This window comes from Arachis hypogaea, chromosome 6 (genome assembly GCF_003086295.3).
Source record: "Arachis hypogaea cultivar Tifrunner chromosome 6, arahy.Tifrunner.gnm2.J5K5, whole genome shotgun sequence".
Taxonomy (NCBI): Eukaryota; Viridiplantae; Streptophyta; class Magnoliopsida; order Fabales; family Fabaceae; genus Arachis; species Arachis hypogaea.
In genome coordinates, this window is record NC_092041.1 from 82,459,523 (window position 1) to 82,485,062 (window position 25,540).

Sequence of the window (25,540 nt, forward strand, 5' to 3'; positions counted from 1 at the left end):
CCGACTTGTTGCATGGGGTTGGTTAGGACTTCCCAACCTCTTCTTTGGATTTCATGTCGGATTTCCGGATACTCATTCTTTTTGAGTTTGAAAGGGACCTCTGGGATCACCTTCTTCTTTGCCACAACATCATAGAAGTGGTCTTGATGGCTCTTGGAGATGAATCTCTCCTTCTCCCATGACTCGGAGGTGGAAGCTTTTGTCTTCCCTTTCCCTTTTCTTGAGGATACTCCGGCCTTAGGTGCCATTGATGGTGATGGAAAAACAAAAAGCTTAGGCTTTTACCACACCAAACTTAAAATTTTGCTCGCCCTCGAGCAAGAAAGAAAAGAAAAGTAGAAGAAGAAGAAGAGAATTTGGTAGAGGAGGGGGAGAAGGAGGTTCGGCTATGTGGGAGAAGATGGGGTTTGTGTTGTGTGAAAATGAAGAAGAAAAGAAGGGTATTTATAGGGAGAGGGAGGGTGGTAGTTCGGCCATTTTGGGTGGGAAAGGGTGGGAAATTGAATTTGAATTTGATGAAGGTAGGTGGGGTGTATGGGGAAGAGGAGGTTGATGTGAATGGTGAATGGGGTAATTGGGAAGAGGAATTGAGGTGATTGATGAAGAATATTGGGAATTGTGACATGGGGTATTCAAATCACAAAAATAGGATTAGGAGGTAAGGTGGGAATATGGTAGGTGGGGATCCTGTGGGGTCCACAGATCCTGAGGTGAGGATCCTGTGGGGTCCACAGATCCTGAGGTGAAAAGAAATACCATTCCTTCACCATATAGGCATGTAAATTGCCTTCATGCATCATTCTGGCGTTCAAACGCCCATTGGTGCATGTTCTGGGCGTTAAACGCCCATGTAATGCATGTTTCTGGCGTTGAACACCAGTTTCATGCTTGTTTCTGGCGTTCAGCGCCAGATTGTCCTCTGTGTGCACATCCTGGCGTTAAACGCCAGGTTGTTGCTTGTTTCTGGCGTTCAGCGCCAGAATGGTGCTCTGTTCTGGCGTTGAACGCCAGCCAGATGCATCTTACTGGCGTTGAACGCCAGTCTGCGCTGCCTCCAGGGTGAACAATTTTTTTCTTCTGTTTTTGACTCTGTTTTTAATTTTTTTGATTCTTTCGTGACTCCTCATGATCATGTACCTAATTAAACACAAAAATAGCAAAGAAACAAAATAAAATAAAATTAGATAAATAAAATTGGGTTGCCTCCCAACAAGCGCTTCTTTAATGTCAATAGCTTGACAGTGGCTCTCATGGAGCCACAAGGTGATCAGGTCAATGTTGTATAGTTGTCCACACCAAACTTAGAGTTTGGATATGGGATCTTAACACCAAACTTAGAGTTTGGTTGTGGCCTCACAACACCAAACTTAGAATTTGACTGTGTGGGCTCTTCTTGACTCTGAACTGTGAGAAGCTCTTCATGCTTACTCTCTTTTGTCACAGAGGGATGGCCATGTGCCTTAAACACAAGGTAGTCCCCATTCAATTGAAGGACTAACTCACCTCTGTTAACATCTATCACAGCTTCTGCTGTGGCTAGGAAAGGTCTTCCTAGGATGATGCATTCATCATCGTCCTTCCTAGTGTCTAGGATTATGAAATCAGCAGGGATGTAAAGGCCTTCAACCTTTACTAAAACGTCCTCTACTGTCCCATAGGCTTGTCTCAATGACTTGTCTGCCAATTGCAATGAGAACAAGGCAGGTTGTACCTCAATGATCCCTAGCTTCTCCATTACAGAGAGTGGCATCAGATTTATCCCTGACCCAAGATCACATAGAGCTTTTTCAAAGCTCATGGTGCCAATGGTGCAAGGTATTAAGAACTTACCAGGATCTTGTTTCTTTTGAGGTAGAGTTTTCTGAATCCAAGTATCTAGTTCACTAATGAGCAAGGGAGGTTCACTTTCCCAAGTCTCATTACTAAACAGCTTGGCATTCAGCTTCATGATAGCTCCTAAATATTGAGCAACTTGCTCTCCAGTCACATCTTCATCCTCTTCAGAGGATGAATAGTCTTCAGAGCTCATGAATGGCAGAAGGAGGTTTAATGGAATCTCTATGGTCTCTAGATGAGCCTCAGATTCCTCTGGATCCTTAATAGGAAACTCCTTCTTGCTTGAAGGACGTCCCAGGAGGTCTTCCTCACTAGGATTTTCGTCCTCCTCCTCCCCTATACATTCGGCCACTTTGATTAAATCAATGGCCTTGCACTCTCCTTTTGGATTTTCTTTTGTATTGCTTGGGAGAGTACTGGGAGGAGTTTCAATAACTTTCTTACTCAGCTGGCCAACTTGTGCCTCCAAATTTCTAATGGAAGATCTGGTTTCATTCATGAAACTGAAAGTGGCCTTTGACAGATCAGAGACTATATTGGCTAAATTAGAGGTGTTTTGTTCAGAATTTTCTGTCTGTTGCTGAGAAGATGATGGATATGGCTTGCTATTGCTTAGCCTATTGCGTCCACCATTGTTAAAGCCTTGTTGAGGCTTTTGTTGATCCTTCCAGGAGAAATTTGGATGATTTCTCCATGATGGGTTATAGGTGTTTCCATAAGGTTCACCCATGTAATTAACCTCTGCCATGGCAGGGTTCTCAGGATCATAAGCTTCTTCAGAAGCTGCATCTCTAGTACTGTTGGATGCATGTTGCAATCCATTCAGATTTTGAGAGATTATGTTGACCTGTTGAGTCAACATTTTGTTCTGAGCCAATATGGCATTCAGAGCATCAATCTCAAGAACTCCTTTCTTCTGAGGTATCCCATTATTCACAGAATTCCTCTCAGAGGTATACATGAACTGGTTGTTTGCAACCATGTCAATGAGTTCTTGTGCCTCTTCAGACGTTTTCTTCAGGTGAATTGATCCACCTGCAGAATGGTCCAATGACATTTTCGAAAATTCAGAGAGACCATAATAGAATATATCTAACATGGTCCATTCTGAAAACATGTCAGATGGACATCTTTTGGTCAACTGCTTATATCTTTCCCAAGCTTCATAGAGGGATTCGCCATCTTTTTGTTTGAAGGTTTGAACATCCACTCTCAGCTTGCTCAGCTTTTGAGGAGGAAAGAATTTATCCAAGAAGGCAGTGACCAGCTTATCCCAGGAGTCCAGGCTATCCTTAGGCTGTGAATCCAACCATATTCTAGCTCTGTCTCTTACAGCAAAAGGGAAAAGCATGAGTCTGTAGACTTCAGGATCAACTCCATTCGTCTTTACAGTCTCACAGATCTGCAAGAACTCAGTTAAAAACTGATAAGGATCTTCAGATGGAAGTCCATAAAACTTGCAGTTTTGTTGCATTAATGCAACTAGTTGAGGCTTAAGCTCAAAGTTATTGGCTCCAATGGCAGGAATGGAGATGCTTCTTCCATCAAACTTGGATGTTGGCTTTGTGAAGTCACCAAGCATTCTCCTTGCATTATTATTATTATTATTTTCGGCTGCCATCTCCTTCTCTTGTTCGAAAATTTCTGAAAGATTGTTTCTGGATTGTTGTAATTTAGCTTCTCTTAATTTTCTCTTCAGAATCCTTTCAGGTTCTGGATCAATTTCAACAAGAGTGCCTTTTTCCCTGTTCCTGCTCATATGAAAGAGAAGAAAACAAGAAAAGAAAGAGGGATCCTCTATGTCACAGTATAGAGATTCCTTTATGTTAGTAGAAGAAGAAAGGGGTGAAGAATCCAAATACAAGGGATATAAGAACTTTGGATTCTTAGATGAAGAGAGGTGAAGAGAAGTGTTAGAAATTAATTAATTAAATAGAATAAGAGAAGAGAAGAGAAATTTCGAAAATAAATTTTGAAAAAGAGGTTAGTAATTTTCAAAAATCAAAGACAAAATATAATTAAAATTAAAATTTAAAACAAAAAGAATTTTTGAAAAAGGGAGGGAGAATTTTCGAAAATTAGAGAGGGAAAAGTAGTTAGGTGGTTTTGAAAAAGATAAGGAACAAACAAAAAGTTAGTTAGTTGATTGAAAAAGATTTGAAATCACATTTTGAAAAAGATAAGAAGATAAGAAAAAGATAAGATATTTTGAAATCAAATTTTGAAAAAGATAAAATTTTTGAAAAAGATAAGATAAAAGATAAAAAGATATATTTGAAAAAGGATATTTTTGAAAAAGATTTAATTTTAAAATTGACTTAACTAACAAGAAATTACAAGATAAGATTCTAGAACTTAAAGATTGAACCTTTCTTAACAAGAAAGTAACAAACTTCAAATTTTTGAACCAATCACATTACTTGTTAGTTAATTTTCGAAAATTAGATATAAAAGATAAGAAAAAGATTTTGAAAATATTTTGAAAAAGATTTTTTTTTGAAATTTTCGAAAATTATAAAAAATGAAAAAGATATGATTTTTGAAAAAGATTTTAAAAAGATAAGATTTTTAAAATTTGAAATTTTGACTTGACTTGTAAGAAACAACTAATTTTGAAAATTTTTGACCAAGTCAACCCAAAATTTCGAAAATTTGGAGAGAAATAAGGAAAAGATATTTTTTTTTTGATTTTTGAATTTTTAAAGAAAAACACAAAAATGACCCAAAACATGAAAATTTTGGATCAAGACACAAGATGCATGCAAGAATGCTATGAATGTCAAGATGAACACCAAGAACACTTTGAAGATCATGATGAACATCAAGAAAATAATTTTGAAAAATTTTTGATGCAAAGAAAACATGCAAGACACCAAACTTAGAAATCTTTAATGCATGGAAAATATGAATGCAAAAGTGCACAAGAAAAACAAGGAAATACACAAAATAAGAAAACATCAAGATCAAACAAGAGGACTTATCAAGAACAACTTGAAGATCATGAAGAACACTATGAATGCATGGGATTTTCGAAAAAATGCAAGAAAAATTTTAAAAGCATGCAATTGACACCAAACTTAAAAATTAACACAAGACTCAAACAAGAAACACAAAATATTTTTGATTTTTATGATTTTCTAAAATTTTTTTGTAAATTTTTTTTTTCGAAAATATTTTTGGAAAAACGAAAAATAAAAGAAAAATTTTTGAAAAAGATTTTTGAAAAGAAAATTACCTAATCTGAGCAACAAGATGAACCGTCAGTTGTCCATACTCGAACAATCCCCGGCAACGGCGCCAAAAACTTGGTGGACGAAATTGTGATCATTGATATTGGCTCTTTGGCATATACACAAAAACTATTGTGTCTCTTGGTTAAATTCACAACTCCGTTCAACTAACCAGCAAGTGTACTGGGTCGTCCAAGTAATAAACCTTACGTGAGTAAGGGTCGATCCCACAGAGATTGTTGGTATGAAGCAAGCTATGGTCACCTTGTAAATCTCAGTTAGGCAGATTAAAATAGTTTATGGGTTTAGAAAATAAAGATAAAAGAATAGATTAAATAAAAGGATAGAAGACTTATGTAGATTCATTGGTGAGAATTTCAGATAAGCGAATGGAGATGCTGTATGGCTCAAGGACGCCTGCTCTCCTACTGCTTCTATTCAATCCTTCTTACTCCTTTCCATGGCAAGCTTTGTATAGGGGTTCACCATCAGCTGTGGCTACTTTCAATCCTCTCGGGAAAATGATCCTATGCGGTTGTCAGTCGCACGGCTAATCGTCTGGAGGCATCACCCATGGTTGATGGCTACATCCCATCCTCGCAGTGAAAACTAATGCTCACGCACTCTGTCACAGTACGGCTAATCACCGGTTGGTTCCCGCTCCTACTGGAATAGAATCCCTTGATTCTTTTGCGTCTGTCACTAACGCCCAGCAGGTTGCAAGTTTGAAGCACGTCACAGTCATTCATTACCGGAATCCTACTCGGAATACCACAGACAAGGTTAGACTTTCCGGATTCCCAGGATCCTACTCGGAATACCACAGACAAGGTGAGACTTTCCGGATCCTCATAAATGCCGCCATCTATCTAGCTTATACCACGAAGATTCTGTTGGGGAATCTAAGAGATACGCATTCAAGCTCTGTTGCATGTAGAACAGAAGTGGTTGTCAATCACGCGCGTTCATAAGTGAGAATGATAATGAGGGTTACTTATCATCACATTCATCATGTTCTTGGGTACGAATGAATATATTGGAATAAGAATAAGAGAGATTTGAATAAAAGAGAATAGAACTTCATTAATACTTGAGGTACAGCAGAGCTCCACACCCTTAATCTATGGTGTGCAGAAACTCCACCGTTGAAAATACATAAGCAAAGGGTTCAGGCATGGCCGAATGGCCAGCCCCTCTAAACGTGATCAATGATCTTCTAAGATGAAGAATAAAACAAAACTGAGACCAAAGATGAAACGTGGTCAAAGACATCTAATACAATAGATAAATGTTCTATATATACTTAGACTAGCTCCTAGGGTTTACATGAGTAAGTAATTGATGCATAAATCCACTTCCGGGGCCCACTTGGTGTATGCTTGGGCTGAGCTTGATTAATCCACGAGCTGAGGCATTTCCTGGAGTTGAACTCCGAGTTATGACGTGTTTTGGGCGTTCAACTCCGGATCATGACGTTTTTCTGGCGTTTAACTCCAGACAGCAGCTTGTACTTGGCGTTCAACGCCAAGTTACGTCGTCAATCTTCGAATAAAGTATGGACTATTATATATTGCTGGAAAGCCCTGGATGTCTACTTTCCAACGCCGTTGAGAGCGCGCCAATTGGAGTTCTGTAGCTCCAGAAAATCCATTTCGAGTGCAGGGAGGTCAGATTCCAACAGCATCAGCAGTCCTTTTGTCAGCCTTCTTCAGAGTTTTGCTCAAGTCCCTCAATTTCAGCCAGAATTTACCTGAAATCACAGAAAAACACACAAACTCATAGTAAAGTCCAGAAATGTGAATTTAACATAAAAACTAATGAAAACATCCCTAAAAGTAGCTTAAACTTGCTAAAAACTATATAAAAACAATGCCAAAAAGCGTATAAATTATCCGCTCATCAACGAAGCATCCAACCAAACATTCGGAGGGGCCAGAATCATCCTCGAAAACTCGGCAGGAATAGCCTTCGAACAATGCATCAAGTTCGAATTTCCAGTCTCAAACAACTAGGCCGAGTATGAAGCCTTGATAGGGGGACTAATGCTAGCCAAAGAAGTCGGAGCATCAAGGGTGGAAGTCAGCAGCGACTCCCAAGTCGTCACCTCCAAAGTAAATGGCAGCTACCAAGCCAGGGATGCGCTGCTACAAAAATACTTGGAAAAAGTAAGAGAGCTATGCAGAAGCTTCGAAGAAGTCACAATCCAACACGTTCCCAAAGAAAGAAACGCCCGAGCCGACCTCTTTTCCAAACTCTCAAGCACCAAACCCGGCACGAGGAACAGATCCTTGATCGAAGGACTAGCAATGGAATCTGCAATCATCATGTGCATAGCTCAGGCACCAAACCCCCCTCATGGATAGACCCCATCTCCCGATATCTGGAGCATGCAGAAACACCCCCTGACGAAAAAGAAGCACAAGCTATTAAAAGGGAAGCCCCTAAATACACAATCATACAAGGGCAGCTATACAAGCGAGGGCTCCACCAGCCCCTACTTAAGTGCCTGCGCCCCGACCAGACGGACTACGTCCTAAGGGAAGTACACGAAGGGTGTTGTGGTCACCACATCGGAAGAAGATCTTTAGCAAGAAAAATCATCCGGGCAGGATACTACTGGCACACAATGATGTCGAACGCCCGAAAATTTGTAAAAAAATGTAAAAAATACCAAGAAAATGCCAGCTTCCACAAAGCGCCTCCCGAGGAGCTCAGTCTAATAATGGCTCCCCGACCTTTCGCCCAATGGGGAGTCGACCTCTTAGGGCCATTCCCACCAGGGTCCAGACAAGTAAAGTACCTGATAGTGGCCATTGATTATTACACCAAATGGGTAGAAGCAGAACCACTAGCCAGCATATCCGAAGCAAATTGCCAAAAGTTCATGTGGAAGCAAGTGGTCACAAGGTTCGGGATCCTGGAAGCCGTTATATCGGACAACGCGACACAATTCACTGACAAGAAGTTCAAAGGGTTCCTAGAAAGACTAAGGATTAAGCAAAAGTTCTCCTCAGTAGAACACCCCCAAACCAACGGCCAGGTCGAAGTGGCCAACAAAATCATCCTAAAAGGGCTAAAGAAGTGACTTGAAGGGAAGAAAGGCTCATGAGCAGACGAACTTGCCTCAGTCTTGTGGTCATACAGAACCACCCCCCAATCATCTACTGGCGAAACCCCCTACCGACTTACTGACGGGGTCGACGTGGTCATCCCAGTCGAAGTCGGGGAACCAAGCCCGAGGTTACTCCTCGGAGGAGGGAATGAGGCGATTGAAAAAGACCTGGCCGACGAAACGAGGCAAATGGCCCACCTAGCAGAAGCGGCAATAAAACAAAGAATAGCCCTCAGGTACAACGGCAAAGTGTTGAAAAGGAGCTTAGGAGAAGGCGACCTAGTCTTACAGCGTAATGACATAGGACCGCCAACCCCAGGAGAGGGCAAGCTAGCCGCAAACTTGGAAGGACCTTACAGAGTAAGAGAAGTCCTCGGCAAAGGGGGCTACAAGCTGGAAAAGCTAGATGGAAGCGAAGTGCCGAGAACATGGAACATGGCAAATCTCAGGAGATTCTACTCGTAAGAAGGGGCGACCACATGACCTCAACCCCACTCCCATGTTCCACCTTTACTTTCTCCTTTTGTGTCTCATACAAATTGTATCTATTATCTTTTTTACTTAATTACGCATTACATTATTTCCTTGTCTAACAATACGATAAGTTTACTTTTTGCAAGTCTCAAATCGAAATAAAAAGCGTAACAAAAAGGGCAAACGGTCGACCCAACGGAAACCCGGGACTGATCACCCCGGGAACCATAAGGGCCCAAAGGAAAATAAATCGGCTCAAGCAATAAATACCACAATAAATGGTAAAACAAAAGGCCGCAACGGCCCGAGCAAACAAAAAGTAAAAACAAGGCCATGACGGCCCGAATAAAACCAACAGTAACCAATACGACAACATAAAGCAAAAAAGGAAGGTGTTCGGTACAGCCAAAGGGCACCCAATAATAGGCCCCAGAATAAAGAACCAAGTTACAAAACAAAAGCAAAGGAAGTCGGGAAATATCCACGGCGCTCAAAGAATATCAACAATCTTCCCGCCCTCCACCGTCTTCATTGCGCAAATTTGAGAGAGGTTAAGATCGGGAGCCAGCACCGCTACCCGTAGCTTTATCCCCTCCTCAGTTAGCTTAACGGCCTCACGAACCCCTGTGGCAAGCTCTTTGTTCCTTTTCTTCAGGGTAGCCATCTCCCGAGAAGCAGCCTCCGCCGAGCTCTCCGCCAACTTTAGCTTCTCTTCTAACTCCTCGACCCCCTTCTTCATCACAGCAGTCTCACCAAAGGAGAAGTTCAGATCTTTCATTAAGGCCATATCCCGATCCACCAGCCTGTTAATCTCTTTGGCATCCTCCTCAGCCATTTTCTCTTGCTCAGTCAACTTCGTCTTCAGAGACTCCTCCCGAGATCGTGAGTCCGTCAGATCCTTTTGGAAGTTCCGAAGTTTTAGCTCCATAGCATGATAGTTGCCCAAGATACGCTCCACCTTCTTGGTGATAGTAACAGCTCGGAGAAAACTACGGTAGATCCACCTGGCCTGCCCGGAAAGGTCGACCTCATGGAAAAACTCCTCGGTGCCAGGTAACAACTGGGACTCAATGAAACTCCCAGTATCGAAGTTTTTCTCCATAACTGAGAGTGCCTTCCCGGTATCTCGCTTCCTTTTCTTAGGATTACCCACGACCCTCAGCTCGTCATCACCAAAACCAAAATCCTCTTCATAAGTTTCGGTCCCCACACCATCGGACCCAGCAACCTTCTCGGGAGGAACAACTTTCTCCGGAGGAGCCTGGTCGGCCCCGTCCGCCTGACCACTGGCCTCCCCGGCTTCCCCTTGCTCCCGACTTGATATAGGAGTCGCTGGGGAGTCATCTTCACCCTCTTCGTTTCCCTTGATAAGACTCATCAAGTCAGCCAAAGTCTTCTTCCCACCAGCCATGGAAACTGCAAGCAAAGGAAAAGAAAAAAGGTGTCAACAATAGAGAAAGCAAGAAATATGAAAGCTCAAAGGAAAAGGAACCCACCAATATACGACCGACCGGCCTCCGAATCCCCCATAACCATGCGAGGGTTAAGATTTCTCTCCCCAAAATTTGCCAACAAAATATCGGCAATATTATGATCCTCTAAACTCAACCAATCGTAAGATACTTTTACTAAATAGTCGGACCCCGCTCCAAAACTCCAATAAGTCGGGATCCGTCTCTCTCCCTTGGTAGTTAACCAGAAGGGCTGGTGACCTTCAATGGGCTTGACCTTGAAAAAGGTAGACTTAAAATCGTGAAACGAATCCTCAAACAGGCTGAAGATCCGACGACCTTGTTAGGCCCTAAAAGACATATATCCCTTTTTTGCCTTCTGACGAGAGGGATTTGTGAGAAGAAAAAGGTAGAGAAAGACATTTACAGAAACCGGCAGCTCCAGGTACTCGCAAACCATCTCAAAATAGCAAATGGCAGCCCAGCTGTTCGGATGTAATTGCGATGGGGCGACATCACAGCAGTTTAGCAAACCCATGACGAAGGGGGAGAAGGGTAGGCGAACCCCCAAAGTCATAAACATCAGTTCATAAACCCACATCCAATCGACAACTCGAGGGGCCGTCAAATTTTTCTGACAAACGCGCTCCCTACCAGCAGGAACATAAGCTTGGTAGAGTGCCTCCTCGGGACCACCCCCACACAACAGACCCGCCTAGCGCAAATTTTGGAGACATTCCTTCGTAACTTGGGAAGGAGTGTCCCTCACATCGGAAGACACGTAAGCATAATGGTCAACAAAATCGGCTAGCGGACGCTGAGCCTGATTCAGGAGAATGGAATGCTCATCCATACCTACAGTAGGGGCAGCACTCAGTCAGAATAGGAGATCGGGAACCCACAAAAAAGCAAAAATAAACTAAACTTCCTCAAATCATTCCCTTCGAAGTAACTCAACAATAGACCCAGAACTCAAAAACAAATCCACAGAAAACCCCAGTGGCACCCCCTCTAAGAAAGAAAAGCAAAACAAAGAAACCCAGAAACACAAGCCAAAATACACAAAAACTGGAAATAAGCAACCTAAAAGGGGATAAAAGCCATGAAAGCTTACCAGAAGAGGCAGAATCTGCAAGAAGTAAATAGGAAGAAAGCAACGGCAGGGAGCAAGAATGCTTGAAGTAGCAGCAAGAAGCAGAAGCAGCAGAAGTAACAGCAGTATGAAAGAGTAAGAAGATGAAGGGAAGGAGAAGATGAGGGGAAGGAAAAGTAAAGGGAAGAGGAGGTTACGAAATAAAAATAAAGGGAGAAAAGTGTAACCGCCGAGGAAGAGCGCCAAAGGGCAGGGGAATATTTGACATTTCACCCAAAATTTCAAATCAATGAAAAAATGGGCATTTAATGCCCAGCACCAAAACCAAGAAAGCAGCGCAAAGGTTGAAGTGAACACGCATGAGGGACACGAAATGCCACCGATGAGTTCTCGAAAAAGAAGAAAAGCCCGCCGCCTTAGCGAACAAGACAAACATGCCCAACCATGAGCTCTAGATCTCGAGGCTGGCGCGTTGGGGGCACTGTTATGAACTACCAAAGTTCAGCCCAAGAAGTCGCCGGGTCGGGGCACTATCCCACCCAGACCCGAAACACCAGCAAAAAGGCTCTCTGGGTCGGCCTCTAAACACCCGACCCGGGGCCCGACCGACTTGCCACCCAAAGCGCGCTACCACTCGGGTCGATGCCCTCAGGGTCGGTACCCGACGTCCCAGCCCAAAATACAGGACGACCCGCTCACGTGGAAATCGATAGCTCACAGATCCTCCATCAATGGGCCTGACCATTAATAAGCCCACCCAACACAGTATATAAGGGGAGAGGATAGCTCTCCCCCCAAGGTACGTCACATCCTTACCTAATTCTGCCACCCTCCAGTACGGACTCTGACTTGAGCGTCGGAGTGTTCTTGCAGGTGGCCACTCCCCCTCCCCCCGCGCTCCGCTCAGCCTCCGACGTCGCCAGCACACACAGTTTCCCTCTCTCCACGCCAATTCGAGATCTCCCTCTTTTCAGCTCAATACCCACCGACAACTCGAGATAACCAGGTGACGAACAGAGTTTAAGAATAAAGAAAAAAGCAAACTCAGATTTTATTTTAATTTGGTAAATGCTCTTTATCTACGTCCATAATCCTTCTCAACACGGTGACGAAAATTATCCACTAATTACCAAATTTCTAAGGTTATTCATGATAAATCACCACAAGAAATAACACTTTTATACACCTCAAAGAAATCTTAGTTAGTTCACTGAGTCAAACTCTATTTAGAGAAGCTAAATTTAAGAATTTAAAGTAATTTTAACTTTAAATATTTTTTCTTAAACACTTAATGAATCTCGTAGTATTTTTGTCCTTATTAGTATATGAATATTAAGTCAAACTCCACTTATTAGAAATGTCGATTCTAAGAACTTAAAGTAATCTCAATTTCAAATATTTTTTCTTGAGTTACTAAATATAGTTTGCGGTATCTCTTCCAACAACTATAATATCAAAAATCCCACCACTTAGAGAATTAAGCAAACCTTAAAGCAATTTCAACTTCAAAAATCAAGAAAGAACTACATAACTCTCTCTTCTACATGTGGTAAGATGAGAAACTGAATATGTAATCTCTCTAAAAAAAATGTTGGTTAGAATTTAAGCTCTGTGAAATAAACTCATTGATTATATATCTCTCTCAAATTGCGAATAAAATCACTTAGCTTTGATATCATAAATATGTACTTCAAATATTCGTGATATGAAGAGTTTAAGTATTATTTAGTAGTTATTAATTTATATTTTTAAATATTAAAATGTTCAATTTAATTTTATATATTTTTATTTTTATTTATTTAATTATTAAATTGGACTTTATGTTAATAAGTTTAAGATTTTTTTAACCTAATAAGGAGCTATAAATATCTTCTAAAGTATTGCGGATGCCATAAAGAGATTATATATAGGAATAATGTCAAAGCACTTTTTATTAGTTTCATGATAAATTCATATTGTGAATAAGTAAGGTTGAGTAAATCCTCTCTCGTTATATCAGAAAATTAAAAAGAAGATTGAGTAATTTTCTTCGATTTAATTTTTAAATTATGATGTAAATAAATTAGATTGAGTAAATTATTTTTTATTATATTAAAAAATTAAATAAAAAATAAAATAATTTTTTTATTCAATTTTAATCTATTTTATTTGTTTTTTATTTTTGTTTTAATTTATTTTATCTATTCAATTTTAACTTTTATCTTTCTATTTATCCTTTAATTTGTATCATATATAGAAGGATAGGTGCAATGAAAACTTTCACAAAACCTCTATTTATAGGCATAACTGTATAGATGTTGAGATTAAGTGGAAGGAGCTTCTTAGTCAATTTACACCCCTCTCATAGGGATTTTTATCATCATTGTTCTAGAACACACGATACAAAAATACTATAGATAAATTGTTAAATGAAATTTGAATTTTGGCGCATATTTTTGTATAAGGTTCAATTTTTTAACACTACAAAAAATATGTTGAATATCGTCAAATTTAACGAAGAATGTTATCAGTAAATTTAGTGGTAGATTTTTTAACAATTACGAGTAAAAGTTTATCCCTCAAATAAGTTACCGTTGAATTTAAAATTTCATAACTAAATCCGACGGTAAATAAAGGAGAAAAAATTAATTTTATTAGTGTTGAATTTTTTGTCAAAAAATTCCGATAGTAACAAAATTTAGTGAAACGTAACGTTTTGGCAACGATGAGCACCTTACCATCGGATTTTTTCACTGGTAACTCTGACGATAAATTTGGATAAAATTCAAACGCAAAATTCCTCCTCCTCACTTCTGCAAACTCTTGCTCTTTCTTATTTCTTCTCTCTCTCGTCTCTCTCCCTCTGCTCCATTGAAAAAAGTTGCGCCACCACCACCTAGAGTTGTCGTCGCCGTCGGTAAGCTACATTGTCGTCGCAGACCAGGACGTCGTCATTACTACTCCTGGAATCTCCGTGGAAAGCCTCTGCTATGCCGCTGTTATTGGTGTCCCTTACCGTAGGAGGTCGTCACCTTGTTGCCATCCACCGCACCAAAGGTAAGGTTGTTAAGTTGTCCATTTTTCCTTTTGATTGTTTGTTATATTACTAAATTCTAGCTCCACCATCGTAGATTTTACTGTCACCTCCTGTCACCACCACGCTTCCACCGTCTTGTAGCCACCATTAGAGATAATTTTTCTATAATTTTTGTATTTTTTTTTCAAATTATTTTTTTGTTTTTTAGAATTTTGTAAGTTATTTTATTAAATTCTTGATTAAATTTTTTAATGAAGTGTGTGATTAGGATTTGTTATATTAATTTAGTATAATTAGAAATTAAATAATGTTAGGCTAGGCAGGGTGTAATTTAGGATTTCTTTTGAGATGATGGTATTTTGGATAATTATTAATTTTCTTAGTTTATTATTTTCTGAGTTAATTATTTTCTGAGTTGATTAGTGTTGATTGTTGTTAATTCTCTAAGTTAATCTTAACTTGTTAATTTCTAAGATAACTATTGACTTATTGTTGATTATTTTTAATTTTCTGAGTTTATTATTGTCTAAGTTAATTGTTTTCTAAATTAATTTTTCTATGTTGATTGTTGTTAATTTTACCGAGTTTGTTGTAATTTACTCATTTTTATATATGAACTTTGATTTGTTTGTTTAATTATAATTTATGTGTTGATTATATTTATAGTTTGTGTGTTGATTATGTTTATAGTTTGCAATTGAAGGTGTACAACCTATTATTCCGAAAAATGCGCTTGTAGACGGTAGATTTCTGGTGCATAGTTGTAAAAACCGGACTGGTCGGTTCGACTAAAAATTGATTAACCGATCAGGTAGCCGATCCGGTTGAAGTGTCTGACCGGAGAGGAACCGGTGATAATCGATTCAGACCGGACAGTTTCGATGAAAACCAGTCAACCGACGATTTTAAATAATCGGTCAGTTTGTTTGCTATTTTATATAAAAAACCCTAAATCTCTAATCTTTCCAGCCTCATCGTCTCGCTCTCTCAATCTCCTTCTCAACCTCACTCAGCCTTACTTTCTCATTCTCACAATCACAAAAGAACCACCAGCCACCACCACCGCAGGGTTGCTGCGACGATCATCGGCTCCTCTGTTTCATCTCCGTCACTGCATTGTCACCTCCAGAAGTCCTGTGCATGTGTCGTGTATTGTCATCGTAGATGTTGTTCTCTCTTATTATCGTCGGCTTGTCTGCGTCCGCTGGTTCCTGCGCCTTCGGCTTCACTACTGTTGCATCGTCTGTACCTCCGTTCACATCACGTCATCACTGCGCTTCACTTTGTCCACTGTTCATGCCCTGGGTCGAGTTGTATAACCCAGGCTGATTGACAACAAGGCGACCGACCTCTTCAGGTCAGGATTATCCGACCTCTTCTCAAAGAGTTCGGTCAAAACACTAGAGGAGCCCAAAAAGGGCCTAAATAGAGGAACACGACCCAAGTCCAAAGGCAGCCCAAGCCTAGGAAGATAAGGGTGGTTCCCTTAAAGATGAAGATAACTCTACTCAAAGATAAGATAACTATCTTATCTTCAGAAAGGTCAGTCCACACCATTATAAATACACTGGAGCACCCAGGTATAACTGATACTCTGATTCTACTAAAAACCTGCTTAATACCCTTGCTAACTTAAGCATCGGAGTCCCTTGCAGGTACCACCACCCTCCGGTGATGAAGGATCAGCACCACCACCAAGTCCAACAAGTCGGACACGGCGGCTCCAACCACCATCATCAAGTCGGACTCAACAGCGCCAACCAATATAGAAGATATCGTCCGAGATCGACCTACAATCTCAGGTAACCCTCGGAACATTGGCGCCGTTGTCGGAGAACCTGGAAGTCATCCTATCATCATGGTGGACAACCTTGACAACGACCACGACTCTGATATAGAGAACAGGACGCCGCATAAAAACATGGATGCCACACCAAAAGATGCATCTCAACCAAATAAAGACAAGAATTCTCCAAGCACAAAAATCATGGAGGCCCTTCAAGCTCAACAAGATCACCTCAAACAGCTCGAAAAAGAGGCCGAACATCAACGGAAAGCCAAAAGGGACCTTCGGAGGGAAACTAGGTGACGCCAAGAGATAGAGGACAAGCTCCTAAAGCTCAAAGCCGAACTCAAAACCAAGACTACTCGATCCAGTCATGAAGATAGCACCCACAAAGATCAAGACCCGTTTACTAAAGAGATCATGAAAGCCAAAGTCCCAAAGGACTTCAAAGCTCCCGATATGACCTTGTACGATGGCACATCAGATCCAAGCCATCATCTCAGCAATTTCAGAAGCAGAATGTATCTCACCGACGCCTCAGACGCTATTCATTGCAAAGACTTCCCGACTACCTTAACAAAGACAGCAATTAAGTGGTTCGACACTCTGCCTCCCAGATCCATCACAAGTTTTGATGATTTAGCTAAAAAGTTTCTTGCTAGATTCTCCATTCAGAAGGACAAAGCCAAACACGCTCCGAGCCTATTAGGAATCAAGCAAGGAGATCGGGAGAGTCTTCGAAGCTACATGGAAAGATTCAACAAAGCATGCCTAGACATACAAAGTCTACCAACAGAAGCAGCCATTATGGGTCTCATCAATGGATAAAGAGTCCAAGAAAAAAGAAGATCAATACGGCGAGAAGCCTAAAAAATACAATAACTACACCCCCTTCGGGTGTCTCTTGTGGATGTTTACTGATGAGCGGATAATTTATACGCTTTTTGGCATTGTTTTTAGGTAGTTTTTAATAAGTTCAAGCTACTTTTAGGGATGTTTTCATTAGTTTTTATGTTAAATTTACATTTCTGGACTTTACTATGAGTTTGTGTGTTTTTCTGTAATTTCAGGTAATTTTTGGCTGAAATTGAGGGACTTGAGCAAAACTCTGAAAAAGGCTGACAAAAGGACTGCTGATGCTGTTGGAATCTGACCTCCCTGCACTCGAAATGAATTTTTTGGAGCTACAGAACTCCAAATGGCGCGCTCTCAACGGCGTTGGAAAGTAGACATCCAGAGTTTTCCAGAAATATATAATAGTTCATACTTTATTCGGAAATTGACGACGTAACTTGGCGTTGAACGCCAAGTACATACTGCTGTCTGGAGTTAAACGCCAGAAACACGTCATGATCCGGAGTTGAACGCCCAAAACACGTTATAACTTGGAGTTCAACTCTAAGAAAAGCCTCAGCTCGTGGATAGATCAAGCTCAGCCCAAGCATACACCAAGTGGGCCCCGGAAGTGGATTTATGCATCAATTACTTACTCATGTAAACCCTAGTAGCTAGTTTAGTATAAATAAGACTTTTTACTAGTGTATTAGTCGTCTTTGACCACGTTTCATCTTTGGTCTCAGTTTTGTTTTATTCTTCATCTTAGGAGGCTATTGATCACGTTTTAGGGGGCTGGCCATTCGGCCATGCCTGAACCTTTCACTTATGTATTTTCAACGGTGGAGTTTCTGCATACCATAGATTAAGGGTGTGGAGCTCTGCTATACCTCAAGTTTCAATACAATCACTATTATTTTCTTTTCAATTCTCTTTTATTCTTATTCCAAGATATACGTTGCACAACACTTTGATAAATGTGATGATCCGTGACACTCATCATCATTCTCACCTATGAACGCGCGTGATTGACAACCACTTCCGTTCTACTCTAGGCCGGGCGCATATCTCTTAGATTCCCCAACAGAATCTTCGTGGTATAAGCTAGATAGATGGCGGCATTCATGGGGATCCGGAAAGTCTAACCTTGTCTGTGGTATTCCGAGTAGGATTCCGGTATTGAATGACTGTGACGAGCATCAAACTCCTGAAGGCTGAGCGTGATGACAAACGCAAAAGAATCAAGGGATTCTACTCCAACCTGATTGAGAACCGACAGATGATTAGCCGTGCTGTGACAGAGCATTTGGACCATTTTCACTGAGAGGATGGGATGTAGCTATCAACAAGGGTGATGCCTCCAGAAGATTAACCGTGCAGTGACAGCGCATAGGACCATTTTCCCGAGAGGATTAAAAGTAGCCATTGATGATGGTGATGCCCTACATACAGCTTGCCATGGAAAGGAGTAAGAAGGATTGGATGAAAGTAGTACGAAAGTAGAGATTCGAAAGGATTCTAGCATCTCCACACGCCTATCTGAAATTCCCACTATTGATTTACATAAGTATTTCTATCCCTTTTTATTTTCTATTTATTTTCGAAACCCATAACCATTTAATCTGCTTAACTGAGATTTACAAGGTGACCATAGCTTGCTTCATACCAACAATCTCTGTGGGATCGACCCTTACTCACGTAAGGTATTACTTGGATGACCCTGTACACTTGCTAGTTAAGTTGAACGGAGTTGTGAGCTTCTCTAACAGTGCCTAGAACTCTTTTATCACAATTTCGTCCACCAAGTTTTTGGCGCCGTTGCCGGGGATTGTTCGAGTTTGGACAACTGACGATTCATCTTGTTGTTCAGATTAGGTAATTTTCTTTTCAAAAACTTTTTCAAAATTTTTCTTTTCTTTTTTCGTTTTTCCAAAAATATTTTTGAAAAAAAATTAATAAAAATCCAAAAAATCATAAAAACCAAAAAAATATTTGGTGTTCTTGTTTGAATCTTGAGTCAATTTTTAAGTTTGGTGTCAATTGCATGCTTTAAAAATTTTTTCTTGCATTTTTCGAAAATTCCATGCATTCATAGTGTTCTTCATGATCTTCAAGTTGTTCTTGATAAGTCTTCTTGTTTGATCTTGATGATTTCTTGTTTTGTGTTGTTTGTTGTTTTTCATATGCATTTTTCGTTTGTTAGAGTCTATGCATTAAAGACTTCTAAGTTTGGTGTCTTGCATGTTTTCTTTGCATAAAAAATTTTTCAAAAATATGTTCTTGATGTTCATCATGATCTTCAAAGTATTCTTGGTGTTCATCTTGACATTCATAGTGTTCTTGCATGCATCATGTGTTTTGATCCAAAACTTTTAAGTTTTGGATCATTTTTGTGTTTGTCTCTCTCATCATTAAAAATTCAAAAATAAAAAATATCTTTTCCTTATTATTCTCATAATTTTCGAAAATTTGAGTTGACTTAGTCAAAAATTTTCAAAATTAGTTGTTTCTTACAAGTCAAGTCAAATTTTCAATTTTAAAAATCTTATCTTTTCAAAATCTTTTTCAAAAATTATATCTTTTTCATTTTTTTCTATTTTTCAAAAATTTCAAAAATCTTTTTTAAAATAATTTCAAAATCTTTTTCTTATCTTTATATCAAATTTTCGAAAAACTCACTAACAATTAATGTGATTGATTCAAAAATTTGAAGTTTGTTACTTTCTTGTTAAGAAAGGTTCAATCTTTAAGTTCTAGAATCTTATCTTGTAGTTTCTTGTTAGTGAAGTAAGTAATTTTAAATTTTTGAATTAAATCTTTTTATCTTTTATCTTATCTTTTTCAAAAATTCTTTTTATCTTTTTCAAAATTTGATTTCAAAATATCTTATCTAATCTCTTATCTTCTTATCTTTTCAAATTTGATTTTAATATCTTTTTAAACTAACTCTTTGACTTTTTGTTTGTCTCTTATCTTTTTCAAAACCACCTAACTACTTTTCCGTCTCTAATTTTCGAAAATATCTCATCTCTTTTTCAAAAATTCTTTTGTTTTAAATTTTAATTTTAATCTTATCTTATCTCTAATTTTCGAAAATTACTAACACTTTTTTTAATTATTTTCGAATTCTCTTCTTCTTTACTTCTTCTATTTAATTATTTATTTACTAACACTTCTCTTCACCTCTCTTCATCTAAAAATTTGAACCCAGTCTATCCCTTGTGTTTGGATTCCTCACTTTTCACTCTTCTCCCCTTTCTTCTTCTACTAACATAAAGGAATCTCTATATTGTGACATAGAGGATTCCTCTTCTTTTCTTGTTTTCCTCCCTTTCATATGAGCAGGAACAAGGAAAAAGGCACTCTTGTTGAAATTGATCCAGAACCTGAAAGGACTCTGAAGAGAAAATTAAGAGAAGCTAAGTTACAACAATCTAAAGGTAACCTTTCAGAAACATTAGAACAAGAGAAGGAGATGGCAGCCAAAAATAATAATAATGCAAGGAGAATGCTTGGTGACTTCACAAAGCCAACGTCCAAGTTTGATGGAAGAAGCATCTCCATTCCTGCCATTGGAGCCAATAACTTTGAGCTGAAACCTCAGCTAGTTGCCTTAATGCAACAAAACTGCAAGTTTTATGGACTTCCATCTGAAGATCCTTATCAGTTTTTAACTGAATTCTTGCAGATCTGTGAGACTATAAAGACGAATGGAGTTGATCCTGAAGTCTACAGACTCATGCTTTTCCCTTTTGCTGTAAGAGACAGAGCTAGAATATGGTTGGATTCACAACCTAAGGATAGCCTGGACTCCTGGGATAAGCTGGTCACAGCCTTCTTGGATAAATTTTTTCCTCCTCAAAAGCTGAGCAAGCTAAGAGTGGATGTTCAAACCTTCAAACAAAAAGATGGTGAATCCCTCTATGAAGCTTGGGAAAGATACAAGCAGCTGACCAAAAGATGTCCATCTGACATGTTTTCAGAATGGACCATATTAGATATATTCTATTATGGTCTATCTGAATTTTCGAAAATGTCATTGGACCATTCTGCAGATGGATCTATTCACCTAAAGAAAACGCCTGAAGAGGCTCAAGAACTCATTGAATGGAAGGCTCGGTTGTCAGGCGAGGCAACCATGCATCGTGGACCAGGAATCCAAGAGATACACACCCAATCTTATGTAGAACGGAAGTGGTTGTCAGGCACGCGTTCATAGGTGAGAATAATGATGAGTGTCACGGATCATCACATTCATCAGGTTGAATTGCAGCGAATATCTTAGAATAAGAATAAGCATGAATTGAATAGAAGAACAATAGTAATTGCATTAATACTCGAAGAACAGCAGAGCTCCACACCTTAATCTATGGTGTGTAGAAACTCCACCGTTGAAAATACATAAGTGTAAGGTCTAGGCATGGCCGAATGGCTAGCCTCCCCAAATAGCATGTGAACTCGAAAATAGGGAAAAAAACCAATTTAAAGATGATCTAAGGATATTCCAAAGATGAAAACACAATAGTAAAAAGTTCTATTTATACTAAACTAGTTACTAGGGTTTACAGAAATAAGTCTAAGTGCAGAAATCCACTTCCGGGGCCCACTTTGGTGTATGCTTGTGCTGAGCTTGAGCTTTACACATGCAGAGGCTTCTCTTGGGGTTAAACGCCAAGTTGTAACGTGTTTTTAGCGTTTAACTCTGGTTTGTGACGTGTTTCTGGCGTTTTACTCCAGAATGCAACATGGAGCTGGCGTTGAACGCCAGTTTGCATCATCTAAACTCGAATAAAATATGAACTAATACATATTGCTGGAAAGCCTTGAATGTCTACGTTTCAACGCAATTAAGAGCGAGCTATTTGAAGTTCTGTAGCTCCAGAAAATACATTTCGAGTGTAGAGAGGTCAGAATCCAACAACATCTATAGTCCTTTTTCAGCCTCCTATCATATTTTTGATCAGGTCCCTCAATTTCGACCAGAAAATACCTGAAATCATAGAAAAACACACAAACTCATAGTAAAGTCCAGAAATGTAAATTTTGCATAAAAACTAATAAAAACATCCCTAAATTTAGCTAGATCCTACTAAAAACTACCTAAAAATAATGCCAAAAAGCGTATAAATTAGCCGCTCATCATATACCATACTGAAAAGATCCCACCACCTTGTCCACTCAAAAGCAAGAAAGGAGGAGGAAATCGGACAGAATACTATGAATATCACCGAATCTATGGACATCCCACCAATGAGTATTTAGACTTAAAAAATGTTATCGAGAAATCGGTAAGAGAAGGACGACTAGACCGGTATTTAGCTAACAAATCAGATGAGCCCCAAAAAAGAAGAAGGGACGAAGAGGTCGGACGAGGAGGACGACCACCTTGCACCCCGGAGAGACACGTTCATATGATAAACGGAGGATTCGCAGGAGGGGGATCTCAAAATCATCTCGCAAAAGGCACCTTAAAGAAGTATATCATTGATGAGCGGATATTTTATACGCTTTTTGGGGGTAATTTCATGTAGATTTTAGCATGTTTTAATTAGTTTTTAGTAAAATATTATTAGTTCTTAGGCAAAAATCATATTTCTGGACTTTACTATGAGTTTGTGTGTTTTTCTGTGATTTCAGGTATTTTCTGGCTGAAATTGAGGGAGCTGAGCAAAAATCTGAGTTAGGCTGAAAAAGGACTGCTGATGCTGTTGGATTCTGACCTTTCTGCACTCGAAATGGATTTTCTGGAGCTACAGAAGTCCAATTGGCGCGCTCTCAACGACATTGGAAAGTAGACATCCAGGGCTTTCCAGTAATATGTAATAGTCCATACTTTGTGCGAAGATAGATGACGTAACTTGGCGTTGAACGCCAAGTACATGCTGCTGTCTGGAGTTAAACGCCAGAAACACGTCATGATCTGGAGTTGAACGCCCAAAACACGTTATAACTTGGAGTTCAACTCCAAGAAAAGCCTCAGCTCGTGGATAGCTTTAGTCTCAGCCCCAGCACACACCAAGTGGGCCCCAGAAGTGGATTTCTGCACCAATTAACTTAGTTTACTCATATTCTGTAAACCTAGGTTACTAGTTTACTATTTAAACAACTTTTAGAGACTTATCTTGTACCTCATGACATTTTTAGATCCGAAAATTGTACCTTTTGGTAGCATGAGTCTCTAAACTCCATTGTTGGGGGTGAGGAGCTCTGCAGCGTCTCAATGAATTAATGCAATTGTTTCTATTTCATTCAAATGTGTGTGTGTTCCTATCTAAGATGTTCATTCACGCTTAATTGTGAAGGAGGTGATGATCCGTGACACTCATCACCTTTCTCAATCCATGAACGTGTGCCTGACAAACACCTCCGTTCTATATCAGATTGAATGATCATCTCTTAGCTTCCTTAATCAAAATCTTCGTGGTATAAGCTAGAACTGATGGCGGCCATTCTTGAGGATCCGGAAAGTCTAAAACTTGTCTGTGGTATTCCGAGTAGGATTCAAGGATTGAATGGCTGTGACGAGCTTCAAACTCGCGATTGCTGGGCGTGATGACAAACGCAAAAGGATCAATGGATCCTATTCCAACATGATCGAGAACCGACAGCTGATTAGCCGTGCTGTGACAGAGCATCTGGATTGTTTTCACTGAGAGGATGGGAAGTAGCCACTGACAATGGTGACACCCTACATACAGCTTGCCATGGATAGAACTTTACAAACAATTGAGTTGAATATTACATTGCAGGAATTCAGAGGACAAAGCATCTCTAAAACTCCAACAGATTCTCCATTAATAAAGTAACAATTTCTTATTCCAAATACTTTGACTTCTTACAATTAAATCCAAATAATCTTATTGACATCCTGACTAAGATTAATAGAATAAACATAGTCTGCTTCAAACCAATAATCTCCGTGGGATCGACCCTTACTCACGTAAGGTATTACTTGGACGACCCAGTGCACTTGCTGGTTAGTTGTACGGATTGCAAATTCGTGCACCAATCATGTCGAGGGAGGAGAAGGGTCACCCGACCTCCCTACTATTACTTTCACCCAAGAAGACGCGGCAGGAATCATCCCGGTATATGACGATCCTATGGTCATCCCCATCATGTTGGCCAATGCTAACCTCCACCGCACACTGGTGGACCAAGGAAGCTCAGTGGATATCTTGTTTAAACCTGCCTTTGATAAATTCGGCCTACAGGAGAAAGAACTCAGAGCATATCCAAACAGCTTATTTGGATTAGGAGACACTCCAATCCAACCGCTTGGATACATCTCACTACACACGACCTTCGGAAAAGGAACCTGATCAAGGACACTCAACATAGACTACATTGTAGTCGACGTAAGCTCAGCCTACAATGCCCTAATAGGTCAGGCAACATTGAATCAGCTCGCAGTAGTAGTTTCAACTACACATCTATGCATGAAATTCCCAACGCCAGAAGGGATTGTTACGATAAAAGGAGATCAAAAAATAGTGCGATGCTGTTACAATGAAAGTTTGATCCTTAGAGGCAAAGGGAAAGAAATCCACACTATCGAGCTCGGGGGAGTTCGAGGTCGGGAAGAACTTCGCCCACAACCTGAGGGTGAAATCGAAGAAGTCCAGATTGGAGACACCCCGGACAAAACTACAAACATTGGGGCAACTTTGAAACAAGACACAAAAGGCCCTCTAATATAGTTTCTAAGGGATAATGCCGACCTCTTTGCATGGAAAGCCATGAACATGCCGGGCATATACCCCACACTAATGTGCCAAAAACTGGCAGTATACTCAGGATCTCACCCAGTATAACAGAAACATATAAAACTCAGACCCGAAAGATCCCAAGCTATGGAAGAACAGGTACAAGCTCTACTGGAGGCAGGATTCATAAGAGAAGTCAAATACCCACTATGGCTAGCTAATGTCGTCTTGGTGAAGAAATCAAATGGGAAGTGGCGAATGTTTACCGACTACACTGATCTCAGCAAAGCTTGCCCAAAAGATCCCTATCCACTCCCAAATATCAACACTCTAGTGGATGCCTCCTCCAGGTACAAATATCTCTTGTTCATGGATGCTTATTCAGGATACAATTAGATCCTAATGTATCCACCTGATCAGGAAAAAACCTCATTCCTAACTCCAAAAGCAAACTATTGTTATGTCATCATGCCATTCGAACTCAAAAATGCAGGAGCTACTTACCAAAGATTAATGAACAAAGTCTTTGCAGACCATATCGGGAAACTCATGGAGGTATATGTGGACGATATACTGGTAAAAACACAAAATGAGGAGTCGCTATTGTCCGACCTCACACAAGTGTTTGACTCCATAAGAAGGCATGGCATGCGACTCAACCCTGCAAAGTGTACCTTTGCAGTAAAAGCTGGCAAATTCTTGGGCTTTATGCTAACACAACGAGGAACTGAGGCGAATCTAGACAAATGCCGGGCCATACTTGACATGAAGAGTTCGACCTGTGTCAAAGAGGTACAACAACTCAACGGGAGACTGAGAGCCTTGTCCATATTTCTAGCTAGATCAGCCATAAGATCTCTCCCCTTCTATGCCACCTTAAAGAAGGAAAAGAGGTTCGAATGGACAACAGAGTGCGAACAAGCTTTTTAGAACTTCAAAAAGTTTATGGGACAACCACCTATCCTTACCCTACCACGGGAAAGAGAACCACTTGTACTATAC

The 25,540-nt window shown here is 39.9% G+C and overlaps 1 protein-coding gene across 1 annotated transcript; it reads left to right on the forward strand.

The window, feature by feature from the left end:
• Window positions 1–7,788: 7,788 nt before the first annotated feature.
• Window positions 7,789–8,643, forward strand: LOC140173692 (uncharacterized). Its single transcript, XM_072198207.1, has 2 exons — window positions 7,789–8,039; window positions 8,211–8,643. The coding sequence occupies exons 1-2, from the start codon at window positions 7,789–7,791 to the stop codon at window positions 8,641–8,643; spliced, it is 684 nt and encodes a 227-aa protein (XP_072054308.1).
• The last annotated feature ends 16,897 nt before the right edge of the window (window positions 8,644–25,540 follow it).